General features: G+C 50.1%; 1 protein-coding gene across 1 annotated transcript in view; it reads left to right on the top strand.

The window, feature by feature from the left end:
- LOC119953700 (tripartite motif-containing protein 65-like) overlaps positions 1–4,761 on the top strand; it is a 64,739-nt gene extending 59,978 nt beyond the window's left edge. The window contains exons 5-6 of the mRNA XM_038778247.1: positions 16–108; positions 4,149–4,761. Coding sequence (XP_038634175.1) covers positions 16–108; positions 4,149–4,669 — 614 coding nt within the window. The 3' untranslated portion in view covers positions 4,670–4,761. The remainder of the gene's footprint in view (positions 1–15; positions 109–4,148) is intronic.
- The last annotated feature ends 13,642 nt before the right edge of the window (positions 4,762–18,403 follow it).

Here is an 18,403-nt window from a genome sequence, read left to right as displayed (position 1 = left end):
ATCTCTTTGGTGCAGAGCCCACTGTGACTGACCAATGTGCTTCAGTGAAATCTCTTGAGCCTCGGCCACTCACAACACATTTGCACATCAAGGAACCATTCCTACAGAGTGAGTATAATTATTCAGTTACTCATTAATCAAACACGATTGTGTGATTATTGTGTTCCATTCGGATCAAACTAATAAAATTCTAAACTCAGAATTACATTAGTCAGAATCAGCTGTTACAAATCTATAAAATATTCTCATTTAGTTATACTTTGGGTAAGTGTACAGTCGCCGTTTATTCAGAATAAGGGTCACTCACTATGTAATTGTACAGAATCACTGTTTATTCAGAGTAAGGGTCACTCACTGTGTAATTGTACAGAATCACTGTTTATTCAGGATAAGGGTCACTCATTGTGGAACTACAGAGTTCACTGTTTATTCTGGGTAAGGATCATGCCCTGTGTAACTACTGAGTCACTGTTTATTCAGGGTAACGGTTATTCATTGTGTAACTACAGAGTCACTGTATATTCAGAGTAAGGGTCACTCTCTGTGCAACTATACTGAGTCCCTGTTATTCAGAGTAAGCGTCACTCACTGTATAACTATACAATGGTGTGGAGATGCCGGCCTTGGACTGGGGTGAGCACAAAAGAAGTCTTACAACACGAGGTTAAAGTCCAACAGGTTTGTTTTGAATTACTAGCTTTCAGAGCACTGCTCCTTCCTCAGGTGAATGAAGAGGTGGGTTCCATAAACATATATACAGACAAAGTCAAATATGCAATACTATACTTTGAATGCGAGTCATTACAGGTAATTACGTCTACAGGTCCAGACGGAGAAACTGGAGAGAGAGATAATCACAGGTTAAAGAGGTGTGAATTGTCTCAAGCCAGGACAGTTGGTAGGATTTTGCAAGCCCAGGCCAGATGTTGGGGGTGAATGTAATGTGACATGAATCCAAAGTTCCGGTTGAGGCCGTGCTCATTGGGCAAAACTTGGTTATAAGTTTCTGGTCAGCCATTCTGCATTGTCGTGCGTCCTGAAGGCCGCCTCCCGAAAACACACAAGGCCAACACACCAGGCCGTCCTATTGTATCAGGCAATGGGACCCTGTGTGAGAACCTCTCTGGCTACATCAAGGGCATCTGGAAACCCATCGTACAAGAAACGCCCAGCTTCTGTCGCGACACGACGGACTTCCCACAGAAACTCAGCACCTATGGACCAGTTGAACCAGGAACATTCCTCGTCACAACGGACGTCTCGGGACTCTACACCAGCATCCCCCGTGACGACGGCATTGCTGCAACAGCCTCAGTACTCAACACCGACAACTGCCAATCTCCAGAGGCAATTCTGCAACTCATCTGCTTCATTCTGGAGCACAATGTCTTCACCTTCGACAACACGTTCTTCATCTAGACCAACGAAACAGCCATGGTGACCACATTCGCACCTCAATATGCCAACATCTTCATGCACAAATTTGAACTCCTGACTGCACAGGACCTTCAACCGACTTTATTTACCAGATACATCGATGACATTTATTTCCTTTGGACCCACGATGAAGAATCACTGAAACGATGACATCAATACGTTCCATCCCACCATCAGACTCACCATGGACTACTCTCCAAAATCAGTTGCATTCTTGGACACACTCATCTCCATCAAGGACGGTCACCTCAGCACTTCACTTTATCGCAAGCCCACGGATAATCTCACGATGCTCCACTTCTCCAGATTCCACCCTAAACACATTAAAGAAGCCATCCCCTATGGACAAGCCCTCCGTGCACACAGGATCTGCTCAGACGAGGAGGAGTGTAACAGACATCTACAGACACTGAAAGAAGCCCTCGTATGAACAGGATATGGCGCTCGACTCATCGATCGACAGTTCCAATCTGTCACAGCAGAAAACCGCACCGACCTCCTCCGAAGACAAACACGGGACACAACCGACAGAGTACCCTTCATCGTCCAGTAGTTCCCTAGAGCGGAGAAACTAGGATGTCTTCTTCGCAGCCTTCAACACGTCATCAATGAATATGAACATCTTGCCAACGCCATTCCCACATCCTCACACTCCCACTACTTGCCTTCAAACAACCACGCAACCTCAAACAAACCATTGTTTGCAGCAAACTACCCAGCCTTCAGAACAGTGACTACCCTGCCATGACAATCTCTGCAAGATGTGCCAGATCATCGACATGGATACCACCATGACACATGAGAACACCACCCACCAGGTACGTGGTACATACTCGCGCGACTCGGCCAACGTTGTCTACCTCATATGCTGCAGGACAGGATGTCCCGAAGCGTGGTACATTGGTGAGACCATGCAGATGCTGTGGCAACGGATGAAAGGACATTGCGCAACAATCGCCAGGCAGAAATGTTGCTTTCCAGTCGGGGAACAATTCAGCAGTCAAGGGGATTCAGCCTCTGATCTTCGGGCAAGCGTTCTCCAAGGCAGCCTTCAGGACACGCGACAACGCAGAATCGCCGAACAGAAACTTATAGCCAAGTTCTGCACATATGAGTACGGCCTCAATCGGGGCCTTGGATTCATGTTGCATTACATTCACCCCCCCACCATCTGGCCTGGGCTTGCAAAATCCTACCAACTGTCCTGGCTTGAGACAATTCACACGCCTGTGATTATCCCTCTCACCAGCTGCTCCGTCTGGACCTGAGGACTTAATTACCTGCAAAGACTCGCATTCTGCAAAGATTTGTGTTCAAAGTATCATATTACATCTATGACTTTGTCTATGTATATGTTTTTGGAACCCACCTCTTCATTCACCTGAGGAAAGAGCAGTGATCCGAAAGCTAGTGATTCGAAACAAACCTATTGGGCTTTAACCTGATGTTGTAAGACTTCTTACTATGCCCACCCCAGTCCAGCGCTGGCATCTCCACATCACTGTTTATTCAGGTTAAGGATCACTCATTCTGTAACCGTGTATTCAAGATAATGGTCACTTACTGTGTGACTCTAGAGTCACTGTTTATTCAGGATAAGGGTCACTTACTGTGTGACTCTAGAGTCACTGTTTATTCAGGATAAGGGTCACTTACTGTGTGACTCTAGAGTCACTGTTTATTCAGGATAAGGGTCACTTACTGTGTGACTCTAGAGTCACTGTTTATTCAGGATAAGGGTCACTTACTGTGTGACTCTAGAGTCACTGTTTATTCAGGATAAGGGTCACTTACTGTGTGACTCTAGAGTCACTGTTTATTCAGGATAAGGGTAACTTACTGTGTAACTGTACAGAGTCACTGTTTATTCAGGATAAGGGTCACTCGCTGTGTAACTGTACAGAGTCATTGTTTATTCAGGGTAAGAGTCGCTCACTGTGTAACTGTACAGAGTCACTGTTTATTCAGGGTAAGAGTCGCTCACTGTGTAACTGTACCGAGTCACTGTTTATTCAGGGTAAGAGTCGCTCACTGTGTAACTGTACCGAGTCACTGTTTATTCAGGGTAAGAGTCACTCACTGCGTAACTGTACCGAGTCACTGTTTATTCAGGATAAGGGTCACTCACTGTGTAACTGTACAGAGTCACTGTTTATTCAGGGTAAGAGTCACTCACTGTGTAACTGTACAGGGTCACTGTTTATTCAGGGTAAGTGTCACTCGCTGTGTAACTGTACAGAGTCACTGTTTATTCAGGGTAAGAATCGCTCACTGTGTAACTGTACCGAGTCACTGTTTATTCAGGGTAAGAGTCACTCACTGTGTAACTGTACAGAGTCACTGTTTATTCAGGATAAGGGTCACTCGCTGTGTAACTGTACAGAGTCACTGTTTATTCAGGGTAAGAGTCACTCACTGTGTAACTGTACAGTCATTGTTTATTCAGGGTAAGAGTCACTCACTGTGTAACTGTACAGAGTCACTGTTTATCCAGGATAAGGGTCACTCACTGTGTAACTGTACAGTCACTGTTTATTCAGGGTAACGGCCACTCACTGTGTGATTGTACAGAGTCACTGTTTATTTTGAGTAAAAATCACTCTGTTTATTCAGAGCTGGGTTAAGGATTTTTCACTGTGCAGTTGTCTGTTTTGGTTTTAATGCCTTTCAGCTAAAGATGTAAAAATTTTCAATTGTCTATCTGTCTACAGATTATCGTCAGCTGTGTTTCGACCCCAATACCGTTCACCGCTTCCTCACTCTGAGCAAAGGCAATCACAGGGTTTCGCACAAGGGCAGCCCGAGATACCCAACGCATGCAGAGCGATTTCAAAAGGTGTGGCAGGTCCTGTGCTGCGAGAGCTTCGACACTGGCCAGCACTACTGGGAAGTGCAGATCAGTAGTCAATGGGTCTACCTCGGAGTTACTTACAAAAAGATCAGCCGCAGTGAAGACTTGTCCCTGATCGGTAGGAACAATGTCTCCTGGGCTCTGCAAGTCTTCAATAAGAGCTATTCGGCCTGGCACGGCAACCAGGAAGTGAAGCTGCAGCCGGCAAACTATGAACGAGTTGGGGTGTACCTGGACTGCACTGCAGGCACTCTGACTTTCTTTGGCATTGACAACACTATGACTCTGATCCACACCTTTCAGTCAGTCTTTACCGAGCCGTTGTGTCCTGCTGTTTGGGTGGGGGAGGATGTTGTTGCAACACTTTGCCCGCTTCCATAACAGTAGGATATCATTTTTCACAGTCACCAGACATCCAAAAACACCTTATAGCCAATTACGTACTTTAAAAAAAATAAATTTAGAGAACCCAATTAATTTTTCCTAATTAAGGGGCAATTTGGTGTGACCAATCCACCTACCCTGCACATCTTCGGGTTGTGGGGTGAAACCCAGGTAGACACGGAAGAATGTGCAAACTCCACAGGGACAGTGACCCAGAGTCGGGGTCGAACCTGGGACCTCGGCGCCGTGAGGCAGCAATGCTGACCACTGCGCCACGGTGCTGCCCCCCAATTACATACTTTTGAAGTTTAGTCAATGTTGGAGTGTAGCGGCAAATTTTCTCACATAGGAACACACACATTGCAAAGTGAGAACGTCCAAATAGCTTTTTATGCGATGTTGATTTAGGGAATTACTTTCCAGGGCCCTCCCCTGCTCTTCCAAATAGAGCCACGGCGTTTGGGTCTTCCGAACCTGATGTATTATTACTGTACGGATAATGTGGGGAAGGTGCGGAATTGGGTCAGAGGGGTTGTTCCCCCGTGGGTCAGGATGGAGGAGAGTTGGGGGGCGGGATTGAAGGCCCTAGCAACAGCTCCCGATGGCTCCGGGGAAATACTCAGGGAGTCCGGTAATAATAGCTTCATTGAGAATTTGGAGGCAGTTTTGCAAACACTTCGGATTGGGGGCAGGGTGAAGAGAAATGCTAATTCGGAGGAACCACAGATTTGAGCCAGAGAAGTGAAATGGAAATTTTTGGAGATGGGAGGCGAAGGGGATTAAGACACTAAAAGATTTGTTCTTGGGGGTCGGTTTGCAGGATTGAAGAAGCTGGGAGCGAAGTATGGGCTGATGTAGGAGTAAATGTATAGATACATGCAGGTTCAAGATTTTGCCAGGAAGGAGATATTTAGCTTCCCGGAGGAGCCGGCCTCCACATTGCTGGAGGAGGTGCTGACGACAGGGGGACTGGAGAAGGGGGTAGTGTCGGCGGTTTACAGAGCTATTTTGGAAGAGGAGAAGGGAAGGGAACTGCTGGAAGGGATCAAGGCACAGTGGGAGGAAGAGTTGGGAGAGGGCATGGAGGAGGGGTTCTGGTGTGAGGTGCACCGGAGAGTGAACGGCTCCACCTCGTGTGCGAGGTTGGGGCTGATACAGCTGAAGGTGGTGTATAGAGCGCACTTCATGAGGGCGAGCATGAGCCGGCTCTTTGAGGGGGTAGAAGATGTGTGTGACTGTTGCGGGGGGGGGGGGCGCGCACAAATCTCGTTCTGTCCAGAGCTGGAGGATTACTGGAAGGAGGTGTTTAGGGTAATCTCTAAAGTGGTGCACATAAAACTGGAGCCGGGCCCTCGGGTGGCCATATTCAGGGTGTCGGACCAGCTGGGATTGGAAACGGGTGCGGAGGCAGATGTTGTAGCCTTCGCCTCGTTGATCACCCGAAGGCAGATCCTGTTGGATGGAGATGAATATCTCCACTCGGTGTCCTGGCATGATGGGGGGGACCTGCTGGAATTTTTAACTCTTCAGAAGGTTAATTTTGAACTGAGCACGGTGGCACAGTTGTTAGGACTGCTGCCTCATGGTGCCAAGGTCCCAGGTTCGATCCTGGCTCTGGGTCACTGTCCGTGTGGAGTTTGCACATTCTCCCTGTGTGTGCGCGGGTTTCCTTCAGGTGCTCCGGTTTCCTCCCACAGTCCAAAGATGTGCAGATTAGGTGGATTGGCCATGTTAAATTGCCCTTAGTGTCCAAAATTGCCCTTAGTGTTTGGTGGGGTTACTGGGTTATGGGGTCATGGGGACAGGGTGGAGGTGTGGGCTTGGGTAGGGTGCTCTTTCCAAGAGCCGGTGCAGACTCGATGGGCCAGATGGCCTCCTTCTGTACTGTAAATTCTATGATATGCAGAGTAGGTGGATTGGCCAGGCCCTTAATTCGAAAAAAATAATAATCGGGTACTCTAAATTTAAAAAAAAAATTGAACTGAGGGGAAGGTTGGAGGGTTCTAAAATTAATGGACGTTATTCATTATGCACTTTCAAGAATTGGATTATATCGAACATTAGGGGGGATGGGGGTTGGGAGGGTTGCAGGGAGGGGGAACTGGATGTGTTACTGGTGACTATGGGTGATTCCTGATTCCTTTTTGTTATTTGTTTATAATTATAGATTATAGAGAAATACAGCACAGAACAGGCCCTTCGGCCCACGATGTTGCGCCGAACTTTTGTCCTAGGTTAATCATAGAATTTTGGACAATTTTTCATGGCCAATCCACCCAACCTGCACATCTTTGGACTGTGGGAGGAAACCGGAGTACCCGGAGGAAACCCACGCAGTCACGGGGAGGATGTGCAGACTCCACACAGACAGTAACCCAAGTCGAAATCGAACTTGGGACCCTGGAGCTGTGAAGCAATTGTGCTATCTACAATGCTACCGTGCTGCCCTTAAGAAGTTAACCTACACTCCCTTATTCTACCCTTATCCAAGTACCTATCCAATAGCCGCTTGAAGGTCCATAAATTTTCCGACTCAACTACTACCACAGGCAGTGCATTCCATGCCCCCACTACTCTCTGGGTAAAGAACCTACCTCTGACATCCCCTCTATATCTTCCACCATTTATCTTAAATTTATGTCCCCTTGTAATGGTGTGTTCCACCCGGGGAAAAAGTCTCTGACTGTCTACTCTATCTATTCCCCTGATCATCTTATAAACCTCTATCAAGTCGCCCCTCATCCTTCTCCGTTCTAATGAGAAAAGGCCTAGCACCCTCAACCTTTCCTCGTATGACCTACTCTCCATTCCAGGCAACATCCTGGTAAATCTCCTTTGCACCTTTTCCAAAGCTTCCACATCCTTCCTAAAATGAGGTGACCAGAACTGCACACAGTACTCCAAATGTGGCCTGACCAAGGTTTTGTACAGCTGCATCATCACCTCACGGCTCTTAAATTCAATCCCTCTGCTAATGAACGCTAGCACACCATAGGCCTTCTTCACAGCTCTATCCACTTGAGTGGCAACTTTCAAAGAACTATGAACATAGACCCCAAGATCTCTCTGCTCCTCCACATTGCCAAGAACCCTACCATTAACCCTGTATTCCGCATTCAGATTTGTCCTTCCAAAATGGACAACCTCACACTTGTCAGGGTTAAACTCCATCTGCCACTTCTCAGCCCAGCTCTGCATTCTATCTATGTCTCTTTGAAGCCGACAACAGCCCTCCTCACTATCCACAACTCCACCAATCTTCGTATCATCTGCAAATTTACTGACCCACCCTTCAACTCCCTCATCCAAGTCGTTAATGAAAATCACAAACAGCAGAGGACCCAGAACTGATCCCTGCGGTACGCCACTGATAACTGGGCTCCAGGCTGAATATTTGCCATCCACCACAACTCTCTGTCTTCTATCGGTTAGCCAGTTTGTTATCCAACTGGCCAAATTTCCCATTATCCCATGCCTCCTTACTTTCTGCATAAGCCTACCATGGGGAACCTTATCAAATGCCTTACTAAAATCCATGTACACTACATCCACTGCTTTACCTTCATCCACATGCTTGGTCACCTCCTCAAAGAATTCAATAAGACTTGTAAGGCAAGACCTACCCCTCACAAATCCGTGCTGACTATCCCTAATCAAGCAATGCCTTTCAAGATGCTCAGAAATCCTATCCCTCAGTACTCTTTCCATTACTTTGCCTACCACCGAAGTAAGACTAACTGGCCTGTAATTCCCAGGGTTATCCCTATTCCCTTTTTTGAACAGGGGCACGACATTCGCCACTCTCCAATCCTCTGGTACCACCCCTGTTGACAGCGAGGACGAAAAGATCATTGCCAACGGCTCTGCAATTTCATTTCTTGCTTCCCATAGAATCCTTGGATATATCCCGTCAGGCCCGGGGGACTTGTCTATCCTCAAGTTTTTCAAAACGCGCAACACATCTTCCTTCCTGACAAGTATCTCCTCAAGCTTATCAGTCTGCTTCACGCTGTCCTCTACAACAATATGGCCCCTCTCGTTTGTAAATACTGAAGAAAAATACTTGTTCAAGACCTCTCCTATCTCTTCAGACTCAATACACAATCTCCCGCTACTGTCCTTAATCGGACCTACCCTCGCTCTAGTCATTCTCATATTTCTCACATATATGTAAAAGGCCTTGGGGTTTTCCTTGATCCTACCCGCCAAAGATTTTTCATGCCCTCTCTTAGCTCTCCTAATCCCTTTCTTCAGTTCCCTCCTGGCTATCTTGTATCCCTCCAGCGCCCTGTCTGAACCTTGTTTCTTCAGCCTTACATAAGTCTCCTTCTTCCTCTTAACAAGACATTCAACCTCTCTTGTCAACCATGGTTCCCTCACTCGACCATCTCTTCCCTGCCTGACAGGGACATACATATCAAAGACACGCAGTACCTGTTCCTTGAACAAGTTCCACATTTCACTTGTGTCCTTCCCTGACAGCCTATGTTCCCAACTTCTGCACTTCAATTCTTGTCTGACAGCATTGTATTTACCCTTCCCCCAATTATAAACCTTGCCCTGTTGCTCGCACCTATCCCTCTCCATTACTAAAGTGAAAGTCACAGAATTGTGGTCACTACCTCCAAAATGCTCCCCCACTAACAAATCTATCACCTGCCCTGGTTCATTACCAAGTACTAAATCCAATATGGCCTCCCCTCTGGTCGGACAATCTACATACTGTGTTAGAAAAGCTTCCTGGACACACTGCACAAACACAACCCCATCCAAACTATTTGATCTAAAGAGTTTCCACTCAATGTTTGGGAAGTTGAAGTCGCCCATGACTACTACCCTGTGACTTCTGCACCTTTCCAAAATCTGTTTCCCAATCTGTTCCTCCACATCTCTGCTGCTATTGGGGGGCCTATAGAAAACTCCCAACAAGGTGACTGCTCCTTTTACCCATATTACCTCAGTAGGCAGATCCCCCTCGAACTGCCTTTCTGCAGCTGTTATACTATCTCTAATTAACAATGCCACCCCCCCACCTCTTTTACCATCCTCACTAATCTTGTTGAAACATCTATAACCAGGGACCTCCAACAACCATTTCTGCCCCTCTTCTATCCAAGTTTCTGTGATGGCCACCACATCGTAGTCCCAAGTACAGATCCATGCCTTAAGTTCACCCACCTTATTCCTGATGCTTCTTGCATTAAAGTATACACACTTCAACCCATCTCCTTGCCTGCAAGTACTCTCCTTTGTCATTGTTACCTTCCCCACTGCATCACTATGTGCTTTGGCGTCCTGACTATCGTCTACCTTAGTTGCTGGACTACAGGTCCGGTTCCCATTCCCCTGCCAAATTAGTTTAAACCCTCCCGAAGAGTACTAGAAAACCTCCCCCCCAGGATATTGGTGCCCCTCTGGTTCAGATGCAACCCGTCCTGCTTGTACAGGTCCCACCTTCCCCAGAATGCGCTCCAATTATCCAAATACCTGAAGCCCTCCCTCCTACACCATTCCTGCAGCCACGTGTTCAACTGCACTCTCTCCCTATTCCTAGCCTCGCTATCACGTGGCACCGGCAACAAACCAGAGATGACAACTCTGTCTGTCTTGGCCTTTAACTTCCAGCCTAACTCCCTAAACTTGTTTATTACCTCCACACCCTTTTTCCTACCTACATCGTTGGTACCAATGTACACCACGACTTCTGGCTGCTCACCCTCCCCCTTCAGGATCCTAAAGACACGATCAGAGACATCCCTGGCCCTGGCACCCGGGAGGCAACATACCTTTCGGGAGTCTCGCTCGCGACCACAGAATCTCCTATCTATTCCCCTAACCATTGAATCTCCAATTACTATTGCTTTTCTATGCTCCCCCCTTCCCTTCTGAGCCCCAGAGCCTGACTCAGTGCCAGAGACCTGGCCGCTGGGGCCTTCCCCCGGTAGGTCATCCCCCCCAACAGCATCCAAAACGGTATACTTGTTTTGAAGGGGAACGGCCACGAGGGATCCCTGCACTGTCTGCCTGTTAGTTTTCTTTCCCCTGACTGTAACCCAGCTACTCTTGTCCAGTACCTTTGGTGTGGCTACCTCCCTGTAACTCTTCTCTATAACCCCCTCTGCCTCCCGGATGATCCGAAGTTCATCCAGCTCCAGCTCCAGTACCTTAACACGGTCTCTGAGGAGCTGGAGTTGGGTGCACTTCCCGCAGGTATAGTCAGCGGGGACACCAGTGGTATCCCTCACCACCCACATCCTACAGGAGGAGCATGCAACTGCCCTAGCCTCCATCCCCTCTTACTTTACAAAATTAGCTGCCCCGTGGACCAACTGGACCTCCGCCCTCTGACTCTACTTCCAGTCAGCTGTACTCTAAACTCCTGGCTCCCTTCACGCTCTTTGATAAATATCAAAGGCAGCAGGGTAGCATGGTGGTTAGCATCAATGCTTCACAGCTCCAGGGTCCCAGGTTCGATTACCGGCTGGGTCACTGTCTGTGTGGAGTCTGCACGTCCTCCCCCTGTGTGCGTGGGTTTCCTCCGGGTGCTCCGGTTTCCTCCCACAGTCCAAAGATGTGCGGGTTAGGTGGATTGGCCATGCTAAATTGCCCGTAGTGTCCTAAAAAGTAAGGTTAAGGGGGGGTTGTTGGGTTAAGGGTATAGGGTGGATACGTGGGTTTGAGTAGGGTGATCATGGCTCGGCACAACATTGAGGGCCGAAGGGCCTGTTCTGTGCTGTACTGTTCTATGTCTATAGGAAATGAAATGTAAGGAGCACCTTACTCCCTCCTCACCTAACTCCCTCAGTCACCAAACTCTCACTGTAGCACTCAAATGCCACAAGCTCAGCACTCCCTCAGTCACCAAACTCTCACTGTAGCACTCAAATGCCACAAGCTCAGCACTCCCTCAGTCACCAAACTCTCACTGTAGCACTCAAATGCCACAAGCTCAGCACTCTAGTGCAAACAAAGTCTGCACCGTAACTAGCTCCTATTTATGCTGTGACTCTAGCTTCTGAAAACTGGCCTAATGCAATTAACTAATTAACAAGCTCCAGCTGCAAGTAAGTCCAAGTAGAACCTTGTTTAAAGCTGATTCAAAATTCACCTTCTTATAGACCAAACAGAAACTTTTAAGTTAATTAACTAAATAAAAGAAATACTAGACTTTAAATAAAAATGAACCCTTATACTCCCTCAGTCACCCTTATACTCCCTCAGTAGCACTCAAATGCCACAAGCTCAGCACTCCAGTGCAAACATATATTAACATGCGGGCAGTTGTGGGAGGTTGGGATCGTTGTTGTTGATATGGGGATTGGCATTGTATTTGTTCCTGCTCATTGTTTATTGTTGGTGGGTGTAAATTTGGGAGAAAATGTGAAAAAGGAGAATAAAAATATTTTTTAAAAATAGAGCCACGGGATCCTTCATGTCCATCTCGCCTGAAAGGCAGTGCAGCACTCCCTCTGTGCTGTGCTGAAGTGTCAGCCTGTTTTCTGTGAGTGCTGGAAAAGGAGGGATGTGCCACATTACTGTTGACTAATTTAATTCTAGTTTATTTTGATGAGGCTGGCATGTGGGCTCTTTGGGGGTGCGGTTTGATAGACTCAACACAAGAAATTAGAAAAATCAACAATTTAGCTGATTCTGGTTGAGCGATAAATAGTCTTCAAATGGGAATTTTTCCTTGCCGTCTCAGTTTAATCCTGGCCTTATTTTGGGATCTTAGTTAAAAGAATTTTCACGGAAATGTCTTATAAAGTGAATTTGAGATTAGGCAGGTTTGAGAGGTGAATTTGTAGAGATTGCAACTGGGAATGTTAATACCTGCCCTGTGCCAGCTCAGAAACCCTCCGTCCATTCCCCCTGGGACAAACCGGTGGTTCCCCCGTATCGGGGACCACACTGAAGCCCTCACTTCCCCCCTATGCTGCCTCCATTGCCCCCAAATTGTGAGGTTGGCCGCCACCACCGGACTCGTAGTATACCTCGTTGGGGGAAGCGGTAGCGGCGCCGTCACCAGAGCCTCCAGACTCGTGCCCACACAGGACGCCATCTCCAACCTCTTCCATGCCGCCCCCTCCATTACCCACTACCATATCTGATGGAACCATCAATTCACCAGACACGTGCTTTCCGATATGAACAGTGGTTTTAATCTACTTACTACAGAGCCAGCCTGTTACCCGTTGATGAACTCCCGGTGAACTGCAGGCTGACTCTGGACAAGGGTATTTATACAGCAGCATAAGGGGGAGGAGTCGTGGGCGGATCCAAGGGTGGAGCCCCGTACAAACTCCTGAGCATTCCCAGAGCTACCCCCCCCCCTTAGTGGTCGGATAACGCTACTGCGCTTGCAAAGATACAGTGTGAATTACCAAGTTACATTCACCACAGTATCATCGCCACGTTGGCGGCCCAGTAGTACCCACAGAGGTTAGGCAGCGCCAACCCCCTCACATCCCTACCCCGCTCCAGAAACACCCTTCTCACCCTCGGGGTCTTCTGCGCCCCACACAAACCCTATAATGCTCCTGTTAACCCGCATGAAAAAAGCCTTAGGAATCAGGATAGGGAGGCACTGGAACAAGAACAAAAACCACAGGAGCACCGTCATTTTGATTGACTGGACCCTGCCCGCTAGGGAGAGTGAAAGCACATCTCATCTCTTAAACTCCTCCTCCATTTGCTCCACCAGCCTTGTAAAGTTAAGCCTATGTAAGGCCCCCCAGCTCTTAGCTACCTGTACCCCCAGGTACCTAAAGCTTATTTCCGCCCTTTTCAGCAGGAGCTCCCCAATCCCCCTCTCCTGGTCCCCGGGTGTACTACGAACAGCTCACTCTTCTCCACATTAAGCTTATACCCGGAAAAATCCCCAAACTCCCTCAGGATCCTCATCACCTCCGGCATTCCCCCCACCGGGTCCGCCACGTGCAACAGTAGGTCATCCGCGTATAACAACAGCCGATGCTCCTCCCCACTCCGCACTAGCCCCCTCCAGTTCCTCGACTCCCTCAGCGCCATGGCCAGGGGTTCAATCGCCAGCGCAAAGAGCAGGGGAGACAGGGGGCACCCCTGCCTCATCCCCTGGTGCAGTCGGAAATACTCTGACCTTCCGTTCATAGCCACACTCGCCACCGGGGCCTCGCATAGCAACCTCACCCACCTAACGAACCCCTCTCCAAACCCAAACCTTTTCAACACCTCCCATAGGTATCCCCATTCCACCCTATCAAAGGCCTTCTCCGCATCCATCGCCACCACTATCTCCGCCTCCCCCTCCACTGCCGGCATCATTATAACATTTAGGAGCCTCCGTACATTAACATTCAACTGCCTCTCTTTCACAAAACCCGTTTGATCCTCATGTATGATCTGTGGCAGAATGTCCTCAATCCTCATGGCCAATATCTTTGCCAGCAACTTTGCATCTACATTTAGGAGTGAAATCGGTCTATATGACCCACACTGTAGGGGATCCTTATCCCGCTTCAGGATCAGGGATATCAGCGCCCTAGACATCGTCGGGGGCAGAGCCCCCACTTCCCTTGCCTCGTTGAAGGTCCTAACTAACAGCGGGCCCAGCAGGTCTGAATACTTCTTGTAGAATTCTACCGGGAACCCGTCTGGCCCCGGTGCCTTCCCCATCTGCATGTTCCCTATCGCTTTGACCAGCTCCTCCAGTCCAACTGGCATCCCCCAACCCCGTTACCTGCTCCTCCTCCACTCTCGGGAACCTCAGCCGGTCTAGGAAGCGATCCATCCCTCCCTCCTCCACTGGGGGCTCTGACCGGTACAGCTCCTCGTAGAAGCTCCTAAAGACCCCGTTGATGCCCGCTGCGCCTCGTCCCATGCTCCCTCTTCCGTCCCTAACTCCCCCTATCTCCCTAGCTGCCTCCCACTTCCGGAGCTGGTACGCCAGCATCCAACTCACCTTTTCTCCATATTCATATACCACCCCCTGCGCCCTCCTCCACTGTGCCTCTGCTTTCCCGGTGGTCAATAAATCAAACTCAGCCTGGTTGCTACGTCGCTTCCTCAGCAATCCCTCCTCCGGGGCATCCGCGTACCTCCTGTCTACCCTCACCATCTCCCCCACCAGCCTCTCCCTCTCTCTCCTCTCCCCCCTCGCCCTCCTCTCCCCCCTCTCCTTGTGTGCCCCCTCAGGGGAGATCAGCTCCCCTCTAGCCACCGCCTTCAGCGCCTCCCAAACCACCCCAACTTGCACCTCCCCATTATCATTAATCTCCAGGTACCTCTGTACACCTCCGGACCCGCCCACTCACCTCCTCGTCAGCCAGCAACCCCACCTCTAGACGCCACATCGGACGTTGGTCCCTCTCCTTCCCCAACTCAAGGTCCACCCAATGCGGAGCGTGGTCTGAGATGGCTATCGCCGAGTAATCCGTATCCTCCACCCTCGGAATCAGCGCCCTGCCCAAGAAAAAAAAGTCAATCCGGGAGTAGGCCTTGTGGACATGGGAGAAGAATGAGAATTCCCTAACCCCCGGCCTCATAAATATCCAGGGGTCCACCCCTCCCATCTGCTCCATGAACCCCGGCCGCCGGCCTCCTACCCGTCCTGGACCTGGAGCGATCCAGTGCCGGGTCCAGCACCGTGTTGAAATCCCCTCCCATTATTAGACCCCCTGTCTCAAGGTCAGGAATCCGGCCCAACATGCGCCGCATGAAGCCCGAATCGTCCCAATTCGGGGCGTACACATTGACCAGCACCACCCGCTCCCTCTGAAGCTTGCCACTTACCATCACATACCTGCCGCCACTGTCCGCCACCATGCTCGACGCCACGAACGACACTCTCTTCCCCACCAAAATCGCCACCCCCCGGTTTTTCACATCTAAGCCCAAATGGAACACTTGCCCAACCCACCCCTTTCTCAACCTTACCTGATCCACCACCCTAAGGTGCGTCTCCTGGAGCATGGCCACATCCGCCCTCAGCCCCTTCAGATGCACGAATACCCGGGCCCGTTTGACCAGCCCATTCAGTCCCCTTACATTCCAGGTTATCAGCTGGATCAGGGGGCTATTCACCCCCCCCCCCCCCCCCCCCCCCCCCCCCCGCCGATCAGCCATATCCCTTCCTAGACCAGCCACGTGCCCACGTCCCCCGCATGGCCCTTTCCCCACAGCGGCAGATCCCCGTCTCGACCCTCTCTAACTCAGTTCCCCCCTGGCCCTTTCAGCAGCAACCCAGTACCCCCCTTCTCCCCCCCCCCCCCCCCCCAGTGTAACACTGCCCCTCCCCTCCCTGCCCATGAACAGGTCACCTCCTTCCCCTTCCGGTCCCAGCGCAGGAAAAGGCCTGCGCTTCCAACTTCAGCCCCGCCCCCTTCAGCCTTCAGCACGGGAAAAAGCCCGCGCTCCCCATTCGGCCGGTCCCGCCTCCTCTGGCACTGCTCCCTTTTCAGGCCCAATCTCACTGGCCCCATCCCAGGCCACTCTCCCCCCCCCCCCCCCCCATGAGGCCCTATCAACCCCTACCGACCATCAACAGTCCAGGCTAAGCGCCTACCCCCCCTTCACGAGCCCTTCTGGTGGGCCTGAACAACACCCCATCAACCCCCCAAAGGAACAAGCACAACACAACCATCCCCGACCATCCCCCAACCCTCAGTCTGAGTCCAGTTTTTCGGCCTGAGCAAAGGCCCAGGCCTCCTCCGGGGACTCAAAATAGTGATGACGGTCTTTGTGGGTGACCCATAGGTGCCGGCTGTAACATGCCAAACTTCACCCCTCTCCTGTGCAGCACTGCTTTCGCCCGATTATAACCGGCCCTCTTTCTCGCCACTTCCGCACTCCAATCCTGGTAGATTCGGACCTCTGCATTTTCCCATCTGCTGCTTCGCTCCTTCTTGGCCCACCTAAGCACATACACGCGATCAGTGAACCGGTGGAACCGCACCAGCACCGCCCTCGGCGGCTCACTGGGCATGGGCTTCTTCGCCAGCACTCGGTGGGCCCCCTCCAGCTCCAAGGGAAGGACCCCGCTCCCATCAGTGAATTCATCATGGTGACCACATAGGCCCCCATGTCCGATCCCTCCAACCCCTCCGGGAGGCCCAGAATCCGCAGGTTCTTCCGCCTCGATCGGTTCTCCATCTCCTCGAACCTCGCCTGCAACTTCTTGTGGAGCGCCTCGTGCGCCTCCACCTTCACCGCCAGGCCTAGGATCTCATCCTCGTTCTCCGAGACCTGTTGCCGGACCTCCCGGATCGCCGCCCCTTGGGCCGTCTGGGTCTCCAGGAGCTTATCAAATGAGGCCTTTAGTGGTTCCAGCAGCTCTGCCTTAAGCTCCCTAAAGCAGCGTTGGAGCAGCTCCTGCTGCTCCTGCGCCCACTGCATCCATGCTGCCTGGTCCCCGCCCGCCGCCATCTTTGTCTTCCTCCTTCGCACCTTTCTCTGCTCCAATGCCGCTTTTTTAATCGCCCCGCTCCTGGTCCAATCCATACACCAGCAGGGAAATGTTGCTGTTCCCTTTCCACACCGGGAAAAGTCAAACAAGCACCGTAACGGGCCCTAAAAAGAGCCCAAAAGTCCTGTGCTAGCGGGAGCTGCCGAACGTGCGACTTAGCTCCGCATAGCCGCAACCGGAAGCCTCAGTCAGTTTGGTTTTAAAGAGGACATTGCAAGGGGACAGACTTGGAGCTATGGCTGGGAGATGAGACACAGTGGGCTCAGGGTTTTGTATTTTAGAGGTTGTCCTTGGAGAAAAAGCAGAAAGGGCTGTGAAGATGCAGAATTTGGCTTTAGAGTGTCGGTTAGGACCAGCAGCTGGGAGCTGAAACATTCACGGATAAGCCCAGCTCTACAAAAGAGCTCGAATTATGCCAAGAGCTCGGTTGCCGCCTTATCGAAATAGTGTGATCGGCAGAGATGAGATATGCAAAATTACATAGAATTTACAGTGCAGAAGGAGGCCATTTGGCCCATCAAGTCTGGACCGGCTCCCGGAAAGAGCACCGCACCCAAGGTTAACACCTCTACCCTATCCCCATAACCCAGTAACCCCACCCAACACTAAGGGAAATTTATCATGTCCAATCCACCTAACTTGCACATCTTTGGACTGTGGGAGGAAACCCACGCACCCACGGGGAGGATGTGCAGACTCCACACAGACAGTGACCGAAGCCGGAATCGAACCTGGGACCCTGGAGCTGTGAAGCGATTGTGCTATCCACAATGCTACCGTGCTGCCCAATAACAAATGGACGCTAGAGAATGTGTGAGGGAGGTTAATTCCAGGCATTCCAACATCACAACACAGGATTACCATCATCATGTAACGTAATTAGGAAATAGAAGAGGTCACTGTCATAACCAGATAACTGGGCAACAATCATTCACCTCTGTAAACATTTACCTAAATTCAATACACATCCTTTGCGTTCTCTGGAGAACATTCTTCTTTATCTCATATGGCAATAATCACTATCAGTTCATTTCTAGAGTATGATTGTAAAACAACGCCACGTTTCTGTAATGTAATGACTAACAGGCGACTGTACAGTAATATAATTCTCAGTACATCAGAGGTCATTGTGCTGCAGCCTTTGCCTACCTAATGATGTTGTCATAACTGATAATAAAACGTAGATAAACGTCTTATTTTGAACATCGTTCAAGAAGCGCCCTAGACCCTCGCCCCTAATCCCTCTCCAGTGCTACGAGACAAAGGAATCTGAGGCCGAATCTCACATGTTC

This window comes from Scyliorhinus canicula, chromosome 18 (assembly GCF_902713615.1).
Source record: "Scyliorhinus canicula chromosome 18, sScyCan1.1, whole genome shotgun sequence".
In the NCBI taxonomy this organism is placed as follows: Eukaryota; Metazoa; Chordata; class Chondrichthyes; order Carcharhiniformes; family Scyliorhinidae; genus Scyliorhinus; species Scyliorhinus canicula.
The sequence above is the reverse complement of the archived record's forward strand: the minus strand, read 5'-3'. Positions and strand labels throughout refer to the sequence as shown.